The sequence below is a fragment of the Anguilla rostrata genome, chromosome 4, assembly GCF_018555375.3.
Source record: "Anguilla rostrata isolate EN2019 chromosome 4, ASM1855537v3, whole genome shotgun sequence".
NCBI classification, from domain to species: Eukaryota; Metazoa; Chordata; class Actinopteri; order Anguilliformes; family Anguillidae; genus Anguilla; species Anguilla rostrata.
This window is the reverse complement of record NC_057936.1, coordinates 10,840,664-10,860,801: the sequence shown is the minus strand read 5'-3', so window position 1 is coordinate 10,860,801 and position 20,138 is coordinate 10,840,664. Positions and strand designations below refer to the sequence as shown.

General features: G+C 42.4%; 3 protein-coding genes across 9 annotated transcripts in view; 2 read left to right on the top strand and 1 right to left on the bottom strand.

The window, feature by feature from the left end:
• Positions 1-9,392, top strand: part of LOC135252482 (divergent protein kinase domain 1A-like) — a 34,341-nt gene extending 24,949 nt beyond the window's left edge. For 2 of the 4 annotated variants that reach the window (XM_064330587.1, XM_064330586.1), the window contains exons 3-6: positions 5,545-5,679; positions 7,010-7,117; positions 7,223-7,399; positions 7,746-9,392. In XM_064330587.1, the coding sequence (XP_064186657.1) occupies positions 5,545-5,679; positions 7,010-7,117; positions 7,223-7,399; positions 7,746-8,558 (1,233 nt within the window). In that variant the 3' untranslated portion in view covers positions 8,559-9,392. The other 2 variants (XM_064330588.1, XM_064330585.1) reach the window with 2 other exon arrangements.
• A 1,224-nt stretch (positions 9,393-10,616) lies between these two features.
• LOC135252485 (large ribosomal subunit protein uL18-like) lies at positions 10,617-16,808 on the bottom strand. Its single transcript, XM_064330593.1, has 8 exons — positions 16,677-16,808; positions 16,075-16,144; positions 15,778-15,893; positions 14,934-15,068; positions 13,935-14,137; positions 12,889-13,066; positions 11,559-11,647; positions 10,617-10,783 (listed from the first exon to the last, which is right to left on the bottom strand). Exons 1-8 carry the CDS (start codon positions 16,677-16,679, stop codon positions 10,681-10,683), a joined length of 897 nt encoding a protein of 298 aa, XP_064186663.1. The 5' UTR covers positions 16,680-16,808; the 3' UTR covers positions 10,617-10,680.
• A 2,623-nt stretch (positions 16,809-19,431) lies between these two features.
• The window catches only part of LOC135252479 (ecotropic viral integration site 5 protein homolog), a 71,262-nt gene continuing 70,555 nt past the window's right edge, over positions 19,432-20,138 (top strand). The window contains exon 1 of one of the 4 annotated variants that reach the window (XM_064330577.1): positions 19,432-19,588. The gene's annotated coding sequence lies outside the window, so the exon portion shown is untranslated. Of the gene's footprint in view, positions 19,589-19,634; positions 19,961-20,138 lie in introns of those variants that run through there. The other 3 variants (XM_064330580.1, XM_064330576.1, XM_064330579.1) reach the window with 3 other exon arrangements.

Sequence of the window (20,138 nt, the reverse complement as noted above, 5' to 3'; positions counted from 1 at the left end):
GTCGGTTATGTAAAAGTATGTGTAAAAGAACTAACCAGAATCCACTCAGCCACATGCTCAGATTATTTACATAGACGTATACTGTTTGAAAAGGATTCATTGCAATATCCGATAATTGCAGGGGGAAATGTTCACCCAAATTGCTCTATTGGGCATGCTGGTGCCATTATGAAAAAATATTTTTGAAATCGTACTGGGAAGGGGGCAGACAGGCCCATTACATCACCATCTGTGTGTTTATGTGAAGCCTGTGCTCTCCTTCTTATGTACTTAGTCTTGCTGTAATATTGATTTTAAAAAGAAAAATATTTACATAATTGTGTTTTTTTTTTTTTTTTTTTTGCCACCGTAATGCGGAATGGCACCATATTGTGCCGTTATGGTGAGTCAGCATAATATCACAAAAATAGTTTTTTTTCTTAGAATGCAAGTGAATTAGGGTAAACACAGATTTTGAAAATGAGAAATCTGCAGTGCTGTAGTGGTAAGAAAAAAAAAAAGAAAAGTGGATTAACTCTGGTCCTGGGCATTTCCCACCCTGGCACAAGTGGCTGGCACATCGGCTGGGCTCACCTTCGCATGGCTGGTTTAACTGCAGCTCAAAAATGAGCTGACCCTCTTTTAAGATTGACAGTTTAATTACTGTTCACCTCAGGGCTGCCATCAGTCCCTTCTTCAGATCAGTTCGGACACGTTGCAGGATAAGTTAATGTCGTTTGTTTCCCGTCTTCTCGTATTAATTCACTCATTAATTCTGTCCATAACTGTTCCCTCAATTCAGTCCCGTCCCATAACCAATTCCTTAATTCAATCGCTTTTCGATATCAATTTTCTCAGTTAAATAACACAAATCCCCTAAATTATGTGGTGTCTGTATTCCATTTACATAGACAATACTATGGGGAACAGATTAATATACAGATGCTTTGCATCGTGCCTAACAACGCCCTTTAGCCGTGGCTATATTCACAATGTAGCTCCGCCTCTTGCCCCTTATTGCTTAAATATATAGCCCAGTGCATGCTGAGCATGAGTGACGTATACTTTTTTTTGTAGAGTGGCGGGGCACAGTGATGATATGTTGCTCTCATACAATAAAGTATGAATTGTTTCTTGTGTGAATTTTTTGTGTGTTGATTGTTGATGATGATCGTATTTACTGCTGCCTGTGCAACAAATTGCCCCTCGGGGATAATAAAGATTACCTTACCTTACCTTAAAGTTAAGTCATGTAGAAAACCTATAAGAAAAATGCATTGCAGTTACTTTGTGGAAAACCGCAGCAATTTGAATGGCTAATCAACACTCTTTAATGGTATATAGGCGAGTAAACGCTCCGCCTCCTTTTAAAGTTTAAGGTGGATGAATGGCATTTACGTGCGTTTACCCTCCACTACAGCCCTGGTCCTGCATTCCAAAGACACAGCTTTCCATGGGCCGGCGAGGCCACTAAAGGCATTGCCATTTTTGCTGTTTTTATTATTATGAATGGGTGTAGCGATAATAAGACAATTACCATTTAAAATGATAAATATTACTGCTGGTGTGGTTGGTGTGGAAATGCATCACAATATGTGTGTTCTCATTATTTTCCATTTATAAATCATGTTTGTTGTTAATCAATGAGATTAATCAATATTTCAGAAGCATATACTTCTGAAGAGGTATGGGAATTAGGGCATATCACCTAAAAGAGGGGTCAAGACAGGAGAAAAATGAGGTGGCAAGTATTTGCAGTATATTTGAAGTACTCAACAGTTCTTGAGGGGAAAGCCTGTTTTGTCTGTCTCTGTCTCTCTCTCTCTCTCTCTTTCTCTCTCTCTCACCTAAGAATATTTGTTTACAAAGTGAAAGGTTTGTCATGCTTGTATTTTACACTGTTATCAGATTAATATTAATTTACTGTGAATGTAGCTGATTGGATGTTTGCAGAACTACAGTGTAATGTTGAAATATACTACTTATAATTCATGACCATGCTCAGCCAAGGTAGCACAGTGCTAGTGTCTTTGCTCTCGAAAAATCCTGTCCTGTAAGGAAGATCTGTCAATATTATGTTATCATTATTTCTACATCAATGGACAATGAAATGAGGTCATCACAGGGAATTTATTCAACAAGAGCTTTTAAGGTCGATTTCCCATTCATTTTGGCTCCCACACACTCATCTGTCTCTTCCCTCTAGTGACAGCTATACTGTATTGCAAGGAAAATAAAGTTGAATGGGCCTATACCAACGCCCACAGCTACTTTTAATTTCCCGAAGCACAGGCCACTGACAGACAAGGTGGGAATTTTGCATACGTTCCTCAATATAGCACACATGCAAATTCTGTTCTTTTATCTTCTAGAAACTCTCACCTATATTCTTAAGGTCTTGCTCACATTTTGCTTCTGCTGTCTACGGTCTAAGACTGTTAAACCTTGGTCTTAAATTTCTGATAAGAAATGTCAAGCCACGAAGGGTTTAACACAATCCTGCTGAATTTCTTAGCTTGGTATTTGGATTTCAAACAGCTTTTGTTTACAGGATGTGGCTAGCTTTGCAAGCACACAGACTACTTTTGTCCTTTTGGATTTTTTTAAAGCCTTTCTGGCAGTCATTAGAGATGCCTCCGTAATGTACCAGCAAATGGCTTCTAATGTTGAAAAGTTCAACAAAACATGAAAGTGAGGTGTTAAATTTAATTTTGAAAAGGTCCTGTATAAAAATCCTATTTCCCAACACTGGTAGAGTCATTTTCTGTTGGGTAAGTTTTTACTCAGCCCTCAGATATGATAAACAGGTTTTCCTCGTCAGGTGAGTTATTATTCAAAATAATTATTATTCAGAAGATTATGATTCACTTTCTCTCAGTACCTGGAGAGCATCAGTCAATTACTCAGAGCAACGGTCGCTACTCTCTCCAATTCCTTCAAAATCTTCCTCTTTCGCATGCTTGCCATGATTTGGCTTTAGTTAGCATACGTTGATTAACAAAGCCCTTATAAACAATACGTGGTATGTTCGCAATGCTGTACCTCGCGCAAAACTGTGAACTTCTCCAAGTTGCTGTAGAATATCTATAGAATATAGAATAGAATATCTCAGCGATTTTATCAGCTAAAAGGAAGCTGTAAACTAATTTTGAATGCTGCGAAAATGATCTTGAAGAATATGAGACTATCAGGTGACTGCAACATATAATGGGTTTCCTGCCAGGGCCCATATATTATAGAGAAGGTCGATTTTTCCTGGTTGCTTTCAGGTTATTTACTCAGCACTAGAATGTCTGATAGAGATCGTGTTTTCGCTTTGTAAGGCAAGAAATTGCTTATTTAGAAGGACACCACTTTAGGTGCTTGAAATTGTATTTACCTTTACAGAAAGGCTTGTGTTCAGGTGTTCCTGAAAAGGTGTTCGGCTCAATGAAAAATAATTCATCGACTTTTCCAAAGAGTCGATGAACTTGTCTTGTCTCAGAGGGTAATTTGTTTACATAAATCCCAGTAGAGAAGGATTAGCAGCCGTTTGTCTTGTTGTGGACATTTTTGGATTATAAAATATTGTAATTATTAACCTGGGATGTCAATTTCAGCCCTCCTTTGGGAGGGGGGACTGCCTTATTTCTTTAGTTATCTTGTGGTTTTATGGATCAAGATGGGGTTTTTTTGCATCAAAGTGCAAAGAGTCTAAGATTTACAACGGTATATGAGTTCAGCACTGTACCTTGAATTACCTTTAAAGTAATGATTTAAGGGATTGTTATTAGACCCCGGCATCAAATTTCATAGCCATTGGGCTTTAGGGGTTTAAATTGCTACGACATCATCTGTCTATTCGGGAGACTGAATGCTGTAACACAACCAGCCAGCTGCTGTTTAACTTCCCGTTCCGCAGTGCACAAGTTGAACTGAATATCCTATGAGTGTAATAATTTCACTCCTGGCATGATTCGCATAAGCAGACGAAAGGTACTCTATTACAGATGTGTATGTAATCTAGTGAAACCCTCCCTCCTTGAGGCCAATAATTCTCCTCACCATGCCAGTCTGCAGTAGACTTTGTGATGCATCCCTGCTTCAAAGAATAGTGTTGTGGCTGGACCTGTATTCGCTCTTAATATTAACATAACCACCTGAAGGGTTTTGTCATGGTGAGATGTGCTGGGTGGGACAATGGAGCAATGAAACAGTCACAGAGAAGGGTGTGAAAAGCCTCCTTTGATTCACCATGAGACACTCAGGTAAGCATCAGTGTTCTGACATGACTGGCTTATTAATGGAGGTAGCTACAGTAAATGTCTGTAAATGAGCCTTTCACAAGTAGGCAAATGCCTACATCCCCTACCCCCTTCTCTCTCTCCCTCTCTTTGTACATGTGTCTGCATTCAAAGTATTTCCTATGAACATGCTACATTAAATGTTCCAACTAAAACAGAAAATAAAAAGCAATCCTTCCTGTGGTGTTCACTGATTACATCGTTAAGGGCTCTCAATCAAAATTGCACAGTACCGTCACTGAAATCTCTTTCATGTATAACTGCTTTCATCTGAGTTATTTCTGGCTATGCCTAAAACCCCATTTAAAACATTAATTATCATGCCCTCGTTTTGACCCAGCTCCAGTGGAACAAAAGGTGTTGCACGTCAGTGAATAGCGCTGGACTTATTTTGGCAAGAAGTTCATTCAGAGAGGCATAGATTGCATTTGTGTCTTTGAATAGAACAGGGACAGCTCTCGAATTGCCATTGCATGTCAAGTAAAAAACTGAAGTCCTGAAATACTGCACTCTGAATAGGAGGGATTGTTACTTTTGTTGTAAACCATTCCTAAAAGTAATGAGGTATTATATTGCTTGATAGCACATCACTGACAGAGAAGTTTCTGCAGGGCTACCTCGCCTGTATCTGGGGGAGAGGAGACAAGCGGCAGACAGACTGCCTGTCCTTGGGTGATGGTGAATCTTTTTGGCCTTTTTCTTGTCCCTGTTCTTGTCCCTGTTCAGTATGGCCAGAATGAATAGCTGCCACCTCTGGGCTCCTGGGTATGGCCAGAATGAATAGCTGCCACCTCTGGGCTCCTGGGGGTGGAAAGGATAACAGAGGGACAAATATTCTGCAATACTGTACATCCCCAAGGAGACGTATCGTGCTTATGAGGTTCGGACTGAGTTGTTATTCGATAACCTGACAGGTGTGCAGCAACAGCACATTATGTGTTCAGTCTGAATTGCAACATGCTGTTCTGTCCTCAAGGTTTTTGGCACAAAGCTTTTATTTAATCCAATTTTATCCAGCGTATAAAGGCACAAAAAAAACATGCACTCAAACAGTATGAATATTGTCTCAGTCAGGACACAGGCTAACCAGGCGGTACCAGTTTCTATGCTCAAGAAGGTCCAATCATAATGTCACTGACTGTGACACTAGATCAAGTGTGTGTTGCAAATCTGGAATGACCTGGAACTACTCCACGTTTAGAATGTTGTTGCATTTATGGTTTACGTTCAGGTATTTCTTTACCTCCAGGGTTTCCGATCACGTTTCTCTTTCTCTCCTCAGGCGCGTTTCTCTTACCTGCGCATGAAGTACCTCTTCTTCTCCTGGCTGGCGGTGTTCGTCGGCAGCTGGGTGGTGTACGTGCAGTACTCGTCGTACACGGAGCTGTGCCGTGGACACAAGTGCAAGGACACCATCGTGAGTACCCCCTGCAGCTCGATGGCCAGAACCACAGCGGTCTTTGATGATCTCACGTGAAATGCCTCTTACTGTGAACGAAGAACGGTTGTATCACTGCACTGTAGAAGAACATTCTTAGTTGTATTTTACGAGCTCTGTCCATGATAGCCAATTTGAGCAGCTTCAATAACAATGCTATACTTTTGCGATCACTAATATGAAAACTAATATGTTGACCCTACCACCCACTGCATTCAGCGAGATGTGTTTTGATTAGGTAACGCCTGGTGGCTGGTTTTATCTGAAGCAGTGTAACGGTCAGTGCACATTAATCATCAACCCTAGGTGTCTTCATGTCCTGCTGTACGCATTACCTAGAAGTAACATGGATGTGCAATGTGGAGATTGCTATCTCCTTAATGTGTGCATAGCTCCCCTGAATTTAATTAATTCTGTGTCCCTGGTGGCTGCTATAGTTCGCTGTAATAGATCATTGAGATATCAATGAGCAGAGGCCAGATGCATAACACAACATTGATTATAATTTCTTTCTGTCAGCTAGGAAAAGGTGAAGTTTAAGGTCATGTGTGGACACTGTGTACCACAACAGATCATACCGTGGATTTACTCTAAATGGCTATGGTGTAATGGCACCATCTACTGTTCAGGAGTGGTGAGGTACAGAAATATTTCGTCGTCAACTTTAGCAGAGAATTTGAGGATGTTATTCTCTTTCGTGTCTTCCATTATCTTAAACGGAATCATGAAATGAAAGAAGTATGAGTTCAGTGCTCATTGAAATTAATGTAACTCATTTTCAAAGCAACAGACACTAGCAACATGCATCACAGAGCACTCTGAGACAAGACTGAATCTGGGCTTCAATCTGCATTTTACCCATTTAGCTATGAGAAAGAAATGGCAATAATGCTGAGATTTAGTAAAATGGCTCTTTTCTGAGAAGCAAAGTTCTTTTAGCTGACGTAGGGCTGAGCATATCCAATTCCCGCCCTAATTTGAAGTTGCCAGTTGTTTGCAACTGCAAACCGTACATGCACAAACCCCACCGCCGATTAGTTTCTCCACTGAAACATGCAGTGTTGCCAGCTGCTTCTTTTCACACCATAGACTACAACTAAGTTCACAGAGTAGGGTCTAAGGAATCCTCTGATTCCTTGGGTGATGCAATCGCCAATTGCCTGTCTCCCTATGGCGCTACCAGCCACAGTATTAGCAGACACTTGACCTGTTACAGGTGGGAGGTGAAGCAATGGCAATTTATGGTCGGTGTTCGAGGTTTCCTATTAAGTACTGTTCTGGAAATGCTCACTGGCTGTCCCTGTGTCAGTGTGACAAATACAGGAAAGGTGTGATCGATGGCTCAGCTTGCAGCAGCCTGTGCGACAAGAACACACTGTACCTGGGGAAGTGCCTCTCTGCCAAGCCCAACAACCAGGTCAGCCTTTGTACAGCTCATCCCTGCTCCAACCCCCTATGCATCTGATCGATTACTCCTGTCTGCGGAGGCAGCAGGCCGACTGATTTCTTCGATGTGTTGCAGGTCTACACCAGCGTCTGGGGCGATCTGGAGGGGGTCATTAAGTGCCAGATGGAGGAGATCCTGCACTATGACCTGGGAGCTGAAATGGAGCCCAGGAAGGAGGTCGTGCTCTTTGACAAACCCACGAGGGGGACGTCCATGGAGAAGTTTAAAGAGATGGTCCTCAGCCACTTGAAGGCAAGCAAATACATCAGCTTTAGTCACCTTTCGTGTCAAAACAGTACCTCCATGCAGTGTCTTTCCTCAGATTTAGTATATAATCATCTATGACAATACATAGCTAAATGTTGCTGGCAAATCTCTACCTTGATAAATTGCGGGAGACGACTGGCAGATGATAAATCTTTGCTTGGTGATGAATTGGCTTGGCAGTGTCTCAGACATACAAAAAAAGAGTATAACGCGGGGCCCACACAAAAGCAGTTACTTTTTGTCTAAATAAGATTCTTTCTACGCATTTAATACATATGAGTAATATTTAAAAAGCTTGAATCAAAGGACTTTTGTTTTCACTGTTGAACAGGTGAAAGTGGGCGAGCAAGCAAACCTGCAGGATCTGGCCATGCTGGTCCTATCCGTGGCTGACAGCAACAAGGATGGCCACATATCCCTGCCAGAGGCCAAGTCTGCCTGGGCCCTGCTCCAGCTCAACGAGTTCCTCCTCATGGTCATCTTGCAGGACAAGGAGCACACGCCCAAGCTGCTGGGCTTCTGCGGGGACCTGTACGTGACGGAGAAGGTGCAGCACACCTCTTTGTATGGGATCACCGTGCCCTGGCTGATGGAGCTGTGGATACCTTCCGGGGTGCGGAGGAGCATGGACCAGTGGTTCACCCCCTCTTGGCCCCGCAAGGCCAAGATCTCCATCGGCCTGCTGGAGTTCGTGGAGGACGTCTTCCACGGCACCTTCGGCAACTTCCTCATGTGCGACGTGAGCGCCGGCACCTTCGGCTACAACGACAAGCACGACCTGAAGATGGTGGACATGCGCAAGGTCGTGCCCGAGGCCGCCTTCAGGGAGGCAATGCGCGATCGCCACTGCGAGGACGACGAGGACTGCGTGTACGGCGCCGACTGTAGGACGTCCTGCGACCTCACCAAGAGACGCTGCACTCCCGAGGCCATCCGGCCCAACCTGGCCAAGGCCTGCCAGGCGCTCAAGGACTACCTCCTGAGGGGGGCGCCCTCGGACATCCGCGAGGAGCTGGAGAAGCAGCTGTACTCCTGCCTCGCCCTCAAGGGCTCTGCCGAGCAGATGGAAATGGAGCACTCTCTCATTCTCAACAGCCTTAAAACCCTTCTGTGGAAAAAGATCTCGCACACTAAAGACTCCTAATGAAAATGGCCACACGAGCATTATTCTCCTCTCCTGCATTTCCTTAGTCTGGTTTTCTAACCCTGGTCCGTGAGAGCCACAAGGTCTGTGGGTTATGCTATTTAGCACCTAATTGATGAGATCCATCTTTTGGTGACTAGGCTCATCAACTGCATAATTAAAGCAGTTGATTAATTGACTCACCTCACACGGTTTCTTGATTTTATAATTGGTTGACTTATACGTAAAAACCAAAAGCAGCAGACCCCGCAGCCCTCCAGAAAACAGGGTTATGGACCCAGCATTAGGCCTTAGCCCTGCCGGAAATGGAAAGGCCTTAGGCAACAGGAAATCAAACTGAGATGGGAAAATGGCACGAAGCAGGATGGAGGGATATGCTGTGGCCTTTCTCTTGTTGCGTTGTTTGTGTACTGTGTACATTTTATTATTAGTAACATCACTTTTTAAAATAATGTTACTTGTTATTTGTACTTGGTTCTTTATTTGTGCCATACAAATGTGATCTTGATGTGTGTGGGCCTGATAGGGGGAGTGGGAAAAATGGGCACCATTGGACTTACTAACAAAGAACAATTTTTCTTAAATCCACTCAGCCAGTTGGATGTTTTTCACTTCTGTAGGAAGTTGATTGATTAATTACAGCATTTTGATGCTGTTTGCCTCATTTGTTTGTTGCCTCTATTTTACTGCAAGTTAGTTGTACCCATCAAGGAACCTTCTAGATAAAAACCACGGACTGCCACTGCAGGCACAGAATGAACTGAAATCCCAGATGTTTGTTTTAAGTAGCATGACGAATTTGCACAATAAATTAAGTAGACCTGCGTCTTTCAATTTGCCATTAATTTTTCATTCTTACCTCGTCAAAAACCACAACTTAAGATTCCATTCACTTAGATTTAACAAACAGGAAATACTTCAACTCATGATCCTAAAGCCTACCATCTACTCAAGAGTAACCTCATTTTGATTGAGGTCCCCATTCACACTGTTGAATGTTAACTACGTGAGGTGAACAACCCCATTGTGTAAAACGGTTTCAGTTTGCGGCCTGCTGTACAATCCAACTGCACATCTTTAAAACAGCAATGTTACCATCCAGTATTTAGCCTACTATATTTTACACAAGCTAAATTTTAAATATTTTACACTATTTACATTTCAAATGGCTGCTGGGTTGCTCATCCTGGTAAGGCACTGTTCTAGTGCATGGATAGGCCCCCAGTCTAGGCCCCCCGTTTCTGAAATCATGGTCCTGCACAAGTGTCTGTATAAGCCTCTCATCACACCGGCTGTTCGCATGACAGACTTTGAAGGAGAACATGCACTCTTATGTGTGCCTTTATTCCATTTAGAAATTCATGAATTTGTTTGTGATCTCACGTGAAATAAAATATGTATATAAAGGAGCTTTCTCTGCATTTGGTTTAGCACACGGATGAGATATTTCTTTTGGAAGAATGTGCTTCCTGAATAAGTGAAATATTTTACACACAAACACATAGCAAGCAATCCCACTACATTTTGGTAAGCTGCATATCTAGCAGATCTATATAGGGTCCTTAATGCCCCAATACTTCACATTTCTTTACCATTACTTCCAAATTCTGAGCTGTTGCATAACCAGTGAAATTTCCAAATTGGTCTTTTGTACTTTATGCAAATAGCATAATCGAAAAAGTATTCTTTTAATGTGATTAATCAAGCTCAACCATTCCCAAATCACATGCAAGCAGCGGAACGCCAACAACCCAGGAGCATATCTGTCGCAAAGTGAATTTATAATTTTCAGTGATTGCAAACTGAGAATTGTACCCAATAGTTTCTCACCCAGTCTAATGTCGGTACTGAATTACTCAACAGCAGGTATTTGGTACAGATTTTACACCATCACATCACTAAATTTAAGGTGCAATTAGGGAGAGGTGGCAAAGACTTAGGCACGCTAGCATAATACTTATCTATTTGACTGCAAAGAACCTTTTCTTGTAAGGTAAAAATGCACAAGAGTACCAGAGGTCTAATAAAGTAATAACCATTAAAAACGCATACATGCTGTCTTTTCCAAAAGATTTATTTAGAATGGATGTTTCTTCCGTGCATAGAAGCAGAGGATGCAGATTTAGCTGTCGGCAACCTCTTGTTCCTGGGCCCTGAGGAAGCTGGCCTTCTTCTGGGCAACACGGTCCTTTCTCTGGGCCAGAGAAAGTTTGGCGCGGTTCCACCTGTGGCACAACAACGATCTGGTTAGGGCATGTGAACGGCACCTATGCCAGACCTCCTTGATCCACAATCCACTCATGCATGTCAGACAAATACCCATATAATCCCACAGCCCAGGTTTCCAAACAAAAATCAATCCAACCCAGATTTATCATGACAAATCTGGCTTTTATAATATAATCTTTATAAGACTACAAGCTGACTTTATTGCTGGATTTATCGCTTGATTTTTTGATTCATCCATCATCTATTCAAAATTAAACAAGTCTACTTCATGGTTCTGTTCTCAGAGAGGCGCTATTCACAAAATCAATTTTACATCTCCAAGCATCACGAAAACACAACGGCATAATAACCACTCTGAAAAAGCTGAAAACACTATGTACAAATGTTCGAACAGCAAACAGCCACCATACGGGGACTTAAATGCCTGAAGCCATCTCTAAGATTTGTGCTTAATAGCTTTCCAAACGGCATATTATATTCCCCTAAAGACTTTTGTATACCAATTTACACTCCTTACCACCAGTCTTAAAACCACAGGCAAATTCTAATGGGAATTACACCAACACAGCAAATTTGATTCGGAGACAGGAATTAAGCCCCCGTGTTTAACCTACGACTCAGAGCCTTGGGTTCTCATTAAGCACAGAATGCAACTTTCAGGCCTACGCCAAATTCGTGCCAAAATGAAGACCTACGGCCCAAAATGCTTAGGGGAACCTCCCGTTTATGCAGAGAAGCACCGACAGAACTCAGAGCTCATAGTAAACCCACCTCTTCTTCTTGACTTCTTTCTTGGGCTTCTTTTCGTGGACTGGGTTCTCACGGATAGCGGCGTGAGCCTTTTTGTACATCTCCTCCACCTGTAGCAGGGCAGACAGGAGCCATGATCCATGTGAGCTTTCCCAGTAGGTCTAAACCACAATCCAAGGATTACTGCAATACTGCTCAATTATTGTGATTCAGTTAACTTTTCAGAATCTAAATTGACTAAGAAAGATCTAGTCCAAATTTCAAGTGATTCAGTTAACTTTTCAGAAGGTAAATTGACTAAGAAAGATCGTCCAAATTTCAATTGTTTAGTCCTACATATTAATGGAATGTGGAGGGAAAAACCCTCCAAGTACCTAGACAAATCTGATCTGAAAGAGAACTGTTCAAAGGAAAAAACCACATTTAAAAAAAAATGGGTAATATGCTGTGGTAGGATGAATACCTATAGTGCACAAGCACAGAAATTAAAAATGGACATGCAGAGAATTTCATTTTAAGTGCACTGATTGTCTGCCCTTGAGCCTAAACCAGATCAAGCTGCTCTCAGCCCCGTCTTGAAACAGGATTACACATCAACCATGCAAATGAAGGACCAACTACAATTTGCTCAGTCCTGTAGACATCATCATCGAGCAGCTGTGCAATCTTTTCACAGGGTACATCAAGTGCAAAGGCCAAAATCCTAATTTTGCGGGTAAGAAATAAACTAATCAATAAACTAATCAGGCTTGAAATTCCTTGTTCTGAAAGCCTCAGAATTTAGGTTTTGCTAACACTAAAAGCCTGAGTTTCACATCCCTGCTGCACATCCTGTTCTTTCAATGAAACTTAAATCTTTTGAGCCTCATACACCCCTTTCACACATCACGTCCTTCTGACAGTTTCTCATCCCATTGGATGACCTGGGTCACGTGTCCCCAGCAGAAAGTGTGTGAGTTGTAATGAAGAAAATGTATTGCATCACAGGCTTCTGCTCATAAAATTTCTCTGCAGCATTTTTGTTCAACATAACACTGTGGTATTTAGTACTCAATGAGTACGTTTAATCAGCACACCAACAGACATCTGCTGCACAGATGTTTGTGTGAAACAGATGCTGATAGTCGCACATTCAGTACATGACTGTGTGCGCGTGTTCCATAGTATTAAACGGACTGGTTTGCAAAAACCCGAGGTTCACATTCCATCGCTGCATCAGATATATTTAAAAGTTGATGTGTGACAGGGGTATGTGAGGCTCAGGCTTGAGGCCTAGCAGAGAGGACTTGGACGTTCAGCAGGGGTGCAAACTGGGCCCGTTTCGGGCAGAGCGCTCCGGCGAGGGCCTTACGGAGTCGGGGGTGACGCCGTTCTTGATGAAGCGGGAGAACTGCTTCTTGTAGGCGTCCTCGTCCTCCTCCATCAGGTAGCTCATGTACTCGGACACGTTGATGCCCATGATGTGCTTGCGGTGGACGTCCGCGTTGAACTCCTTGCTTTCGGGGTCGTAGCCAGGGAAGCGCTTGGTGCTGGGGAAATCGTGGAGGTCACAAGAGCAGTGTGTTACTCCGTGGGAAACGGGCTCTACAGGACAGAAGCTGCCCACCTCCATACGGAAGTGAGCAAATTTAAAAAGGGCTTCAATTTTAACTACACAACGGCTGCTCTTCGGTCACTTGATCACGTTCTATGTAAACGACAATACAAAATAAGGCGAAGCTTTCCCACTCTGAAAACCTAAAAGCTAAAATCTAGTCCAAATGCAAATCTGATACATAACAAGGACTTTAAAATGTCAAACCTGGGAGAGTTAAAACAGCACGCAGAATTAAGACTTAAGTGAAACTGTATTTGCTGCTGTGTGGTGTCAGTGTCAGAATACAATGCCCAAGCAGAGGCACCCATCTGTACCAAAAAAATTATAAAAATAAAAAACGGTTGTAGGACTCGGCACACCACGATAAACTAACCAAATCAAGCTGCTCTCAGCCCCGTCTTGAAACAGGATTACACATCAACCATGCAAATGAAGGACCAACTACAATTTGCTCAGTCCTGTAGACATCATCATCGAGCAGCTTTCTTTTGAGGTCACTCAAAACAAGGATCCCCCCCTACTTAAAACAACTTAGCAGCCTAACAGCTCCAGTGTACTCATCATAATTAATTTCTCTCACCTTTAAAATATCACAAGCACCCCCTGGCTTGCACATGATATAGAACACAACCGTACAAGTCGGAAACAAAACTAATTATTTTGCGACGACGACTCTTCAATTTAGAGAGAGAAGTCGCTGAGCGCAATCCTAGTTCCCGCTGAGCGAGCAGCCGCCACCGACCATACGTCCGGTCCTCGAGCCGCCAGACTTGTGAAAAGAAACATCCGCCGTAGCTCACCTGTGAGGGATGGACAGCCCCCCGTCGACCGCGCCTTTGAGAGCCCCAAACACTTTGTTTCCGGTTGTGGTTCTGGCGAGTCCTGCGTCCAGGTAGCAGGTGAAAGCACCGGGCTGGTCGTCGATGCTCTCCACATTGAACTCATCTCCAGTCACCTCCACCTGGCCCTCGTAAACTTTGTCAAGGCCAAACTTGTTCAAAAGCTATGAGGAGAAAGAGTTGGAAACATTACCATTCATCCAACACAGGTTGAGGTGCTGTACTATAGTGCTATGAACCCTCTATGATTCTGGGCGCCAATTTCGAGAATGGCTACATTCCAACTAGCCTGTGATGCTCCAAACTTGAACTTAGGTTTCCACAGCATAGGAAACTCAAAGAACATTTTCTTTAATTCAAAATGAGGCAAGGCACTGACAACAGGACTCCCCAATGTTGAACGTTGGATGGCGTACAGGTCCCATACTCACCAAATTCCAAAAGAGGCCACACTTAATGTGTCAGCTACAGTAGAACACGTGATTTTAAAAAGTCAAATGTGTTCAGCTTTAGTGTGAACCAATTTCTACCCTCCAATCCAGGGTTATTTACATTCAAATAAAACAGTCGAGCATCACACACTGATTTCATTTTCATACCATCAAACAGTCACTCATTGACTTAGTAATGCTCAAAATAAGAGACTGTCGGAAAGTGAAACCGATTAAGAATTTTATTATTCTGCATACTTCCGGTGGCCCTTCAGTGTAGAATACCAACTTATATCATCCACTATAAGATGGTATTCTTGGGCAAGGAGAAAGACCACAAACCATTTTGAGAGCACTACTCCAACATGCACAATTACATTGCAGTCCGGCAGCCTCAGACAGCCTCCAAAAGGACAACTGTGCAACTGAACTGACTACAAGAGCACAGCAAGAGGAACGTGGGCGTAAAGTGTGTCTAGCCTTTGGTGGAAGACTGACCGCGAGCGGCAGGACGGGCGAGGGACCTTACCCTGCGGGCCATCAGCAATCCAGTGCAGTAGGCCGCCGCGTAGTTCGTCAGCCCCACGGAGACTCCGTACTTCGGCAGCTCGTGGGAGTAGGCGGCGCACACGATCACGTCTCCCTCTATCTTGGCGTAAGCGATCTGGAACGATCCGCGGCAAAGGCCGAGCGGTTAACACGCGCCTCCAAAGGTGGAACGCCACACTGAATCCCAGTTGCAGCTTAGTTGGCAGGCCATCAAAAAAAACCCTCCCATCACGTGTACACAGGCTTCTTAATTACTGTGCAGAACATTACGCAGTTTCACCTTAACCAAAGATGCGATGGACAAAACTGCTTCACTTGACATTGTTTTCTAGGTTGACTGAGCTGCCTGGAAGTCTCCGACAACATAAGGCTTTTAAGCAGCTTTCTTCTAGGTTTTTTTAAATAAAGCTGCACACATGCAAGTCAATCACAGGCTGACACTAAATTAAGCAGCCCAATCAGTCCTTAAAGGGACCAAGACCACATTGTGCAGGTGTAGCTTCCCCTGTACAGTCAGAATAAACGAAGGCCTGCTTACATCTACAGGTACAGGCCTACTGGCCCAAAAATCATCTCGCAGAGCATAGTAAAGCATAATCAATCGTCACATACTGATTCGGTTCTGTAAGGCTACACCTGTGGAGTACATTCACTTATTGGCAGTGTGCCCCACCAGTCATAACCTTGCTTTAAAGCCTAATGCTGCTCCTATATCATGCACTTATTTATCATGCAATATAAAATATAAACTTATTCAAAAACAGTGCCCCTCCAGAGCCCTGAAACAAATATTGCAGAGAAATGAGAATCATACTGAAGTGTACCTGGCAGACAATGTCCCTGTTGGAGAACCTGACGATCATCCTGTACTTGGGTGTGTTGTACTTGTTCTTGTCTTGGATGACCAGGCGCTTGCGGGCAAAGTAGTCGGTCTTTCCCTCTGATGATCACAAAATTATAATCCTGCCTCAGTACAAGGCTATTTTTCCCCTCCAAAAACCAAGCGAGTGAGAACCACAAACATTTGCCAGAGTTCGACAAGTCATGTGCTCATCAAGTGTGCAATGTTCTTAGACTGACAACTGTAAGAAACAAATTATATAATCAAAATAAGCACTTACCTCGCCTCCTCCTGAACTTCACCTGGTATCTCTTGAAGTAGGACTTATTCTTGACCACCTTAACGAAACCCTGAAAGAAAGTGTCAATTGCTCTACTTTAACAAATCATAAATTAGCACGCTAACATTAACGTATTTCCCGTCGTGGCTGAACGCTTATGTACAGGAGATTCAGTATTACAAGCCGGCAATCTTTTAGATACTGGAAGGGACTTAGCTATGGCCTATAACCGATCAATTAAACTGTAGGTAGGGGCAGCAAACATGGCAGACTACTTCAGCAATTCACCGAGTTTTAGAGGCCGGAAAGTTGTACACAGTTCTGGATCAGGATTCTCTCAGAATCAATGGAAAAGGGATCATATGCCTTGGGCATTCTCGGCACGTCTCCGGAGTGACTGTGTCAGTGAGCGAGAACAAATTCAAGCAAGACGTGCAGGCAGCCATTAGGCCACGTTGGAACATACCCCGGTCAGAGCAAATCGGAGCTAATCTATTATCATCCAAGTATTTAGAAATGTATATTAAAACAGTATGTCGCATATACCATGCAAGTGATTACTTATGTACCAATATTTGAAGATATCGTGACGATTTACTAACCATTTTGCAGTCTTTCGAGCGCCTTTGCCCGGAGACTGGAGTCAAAGACTGGGGTTTTGACTCCGCTGCACTGAAAAAAGGAAGAATGATCTGCGCATGCTCCGTATATACCGTCGCGCACCACTGACAGTAGTGTAGCGCTGAACTAAAAATAAAAACGGCTCCTGTCCCCTGCTGTACTGGATGAAAAACTGCATCATGACGTTAATCAATAAATGTGTATCAATGAAACATTGAAAAAAACCATATGAAAAGCAATAATTACATAGCTTAAGCCCTCCTTGTACAAAAAAAAAAAAAAAAACATTTAGAGAGCTGCGAAACCAAATTACATTTTATTAGTTAGTTTGCAAGAACTGGCACATGTTCACACCAATACTCATTATGAGTAGCAATGAAGATGACATTGTGGTCAAAAGTGGCTACAAACCTGATTGTTTCCATGTCATAAATAAAATTCCATAAATAAAAAATGACAACTTGTGTCTCACCCCACCCCAATTGACAGTCTGTCCCCATCCCCCACCTCAATAACAATGTATCAGATTTTTCTGAGTCTTGACCAGTCTAGACAATTTGCAAGGTAACACACACTGACGTTTTAAAAAATTTCAGTGCAAAAAGCTTTTGTCGAATTACATTACAGTATATTTTAAAGAAAATACATATGTTTTCCTTCGCTTTCCTTCCCAATCAGCAAAGACATCTACAGTTATCCTCCAAAACAAGTGGTGTCACACCTAAACTCACATCAGAGGTAGACCTAACACTTGGCATGCAGTCCACAGGACTGAGCCCAATTGAGAGCAATGAAATGTGGACCCCAAATTGACTGAACCCTCCTGCCAATCTGGAGCTACCGGCCACAGTCGGTACTGACATGGTCTGGATTTGATCAGAGACTGGCTCATCTAGGCAGCTTAACCGACTGAGCTGCCTGGAAGTCTCCAATAACATATGGTTTTTAAACTGCTTTCTTCTCTTTCACACAATTTGGAGTACTCACCTGCATTCACCAGACCTGCTCATTGCTGTCAGTCAGGGAGAGAGCAGTTAAACACATGCTTTCATCCCAAGTATGTGACGCCATGCATATATGGTTTTCACACCACAATCCACAATTGCTTGTTTGACTGATTGATTGAAATTCTTTATTGATCATTTAAAATACCCCATATACTAAAAATTATCCAAAGGTATGAAACACAATTAAACCAATGGCTTATTTCCACTGTGGTCCTTTTGGGGAAAAGGGGCATTAACAGGGACAGCTGGACAGCCTCTAACAGCACCTAAAATATTTGTATAAAGAGTCCATATACATATCTTTTAAAGAAACTCAATTACGAAAAACAAAAGCACACAACATAATTTTAGTTTACACAGACAGACAGATTCTTCATGTGCAAACAGTCTCAATTTGGATGAAGTCTATTGCTAGACTGCGTATGAAATAACCCAAGAGAATTATGCCCAGCTCAGTCTAAATAATGACAGTTTAAAAAAAAAAAAAATTACTCACACAACCAACACGGGCATTAAAGTAACATATCACATAGTCCTTTGGATAAATTAAAACAAACATAATTCCAATGTTAAATATATAAGAACAGGCTTAAAACAGTTTTCATGTCATCAGAATAAGGTCATTTTAAATTCTCATTTGAAAAGCCTCTTTAGTATATGGAGATAATAACCTAGAAAATGTAGATGAACATATAAACATAAATACATATGTCAACATAAATCAGCCTTTTTAGTACAGTTTACTTGTGGTTCTACGTCCAATTAAAAGCTGTTACTTTTTAATATATATTTTGTATTTGTATTAACTAAAACGTGTATTACAGTGTTTATTTGTGAAATTACAATCGTGATGTTTCTGATGGTTATACAACAGAGCCTTGCCTTGAGGCAATGACCACCTCTAACAGTGTACCAGCAGAGGGAGTTGCTACGCTTCTAAATCGGTTATGGATTTTATAATGACTGTAATGCAGATACTGGCTGTCATCAAGTTATCTAATTAGGCCTACACATCACTTAAATTTATTCGAACTCCAGTGTCTCAGTAATTTAGACTTTAATTTTGCGTCCATACTAAATTATTGAAATGGGGACATATAACCTGCATGTTTTGGTGATTTTTTCCGCTTTAAATCATTGTTATGATCTGTAAGTAGGCCTAATGAGAGGAACTTTCATGCTCTTGTATTTGGAAAGTGTTAAATGAGCAGATATCAGAATTGATGGTCTGTAGACAGAGAGATTATGCCTTGAAGATTAGTATGTGGTGAAGGAACTATACTGAGTTGAATTTGGAATTTGGCGAGCAGTTGTCCATAAATTACACAGAAAGGAAAACAGACTGTACGGGCGAGGCTGTCAGCTGCTTTGAGATAATAGTGCTGAACTTGAGACTCACTTGGATTTAAAACAAATCTGTGTCAGATTGCTTAATTTGATAGCCTACTTGTATCCATGCTGTGAAATATACAGGCTTGGTATGAAGGCCTTCCGCAAATTTTGTGAGTTCCAAAAACAGGCTGTTGTCTCGCCAACGTCACATTGAAGCAATTATTTTCTCTTACATCAGTTTCTGTTGTACATGCGTCAACCTAAATTTAGACTGAATACGATACTGAGTAGCCTACTATATGGTTAAATCAGTTTCGTCACTAATCCTGTAAGGACACAACGAAGGTGTGTCTTTCATGATGAATAATAAGTGGTGTTCTCAACCTGACTGAGCTTCCGTGTAAAACCAGAAAAGTTAGTTGGTAACACTTTCAGTCAGCTGGAGCGGCCAAGACGTCTGTTGGATAGCATGTCTGCACTTCTCCCTTAAAAACAAACAAGACTGTAAAACGCGACTTCTGAGAGGACTTTTCAGACACTTTGGTGACGATGGGGTGAGTAGCCTATTCTTCATTTGGACAGCTGGAGAGCGAGGCTTTGGGGCTGGTAAACTGTTCCTTGGCAGTGTCCTCTCACTGAAGCGCATGTCTAGTGCAAGGCCTTGTGTGACGTAGGCTCTGGTCGTTCACTGCTTTGACTGGTAGATGATAGTAAGCTAAAGCTAGCAAGTGCACGGGAGTGGATCCAGCGGTGCCAACCGTGGAGTACAGAGGACGAAACGAACTAACAACCCGCAACCCGTGGAAAAACCTCAAGACCAGGGATTGAATTTCTGAGCTTTCAAATCCTGCTGCCCACACGACATGCGTGTACTTCGATCCATGGAAGTTAATGTTTAATTTCAGGGATTGTAAAACGGTTTCAAGGTAAGACGAGTGCAGTCGTCTGTTTTCCTCTGTTTTGCTAGGGAGCGCAAGTGACGAGGACTTCCACGCTTTGCCTTGCCAGAGCTAACTAGCAAAGCAAGCTAGCTACATTGTTGTACGTTGCCAAGTGTCAGCTACGTTAGCTATTTTTTTCTGTCACTATCTATCTAGATGGCAG

Excerpts from the sequence above, each read along its gene's own strand:
- LOC135252485 (XM_064330593.1), bottom strand. Across the intron at positions 15,069-15,777 it reads ACAGGGACATTGTCTGCCAG|ATCGCTTACGCCAAGATAGA; the intron begins GTACACTTCAGT and ends GGATCGTTCCAG. Across the intron at positions 10,784-11,558 it reads AAAGAAGTCAAGAAGAAGAG|GTGGAACCGCGCCAAACTTT; the intron begins GTGGGTTTACTA and ends GTTGTGCCACAG.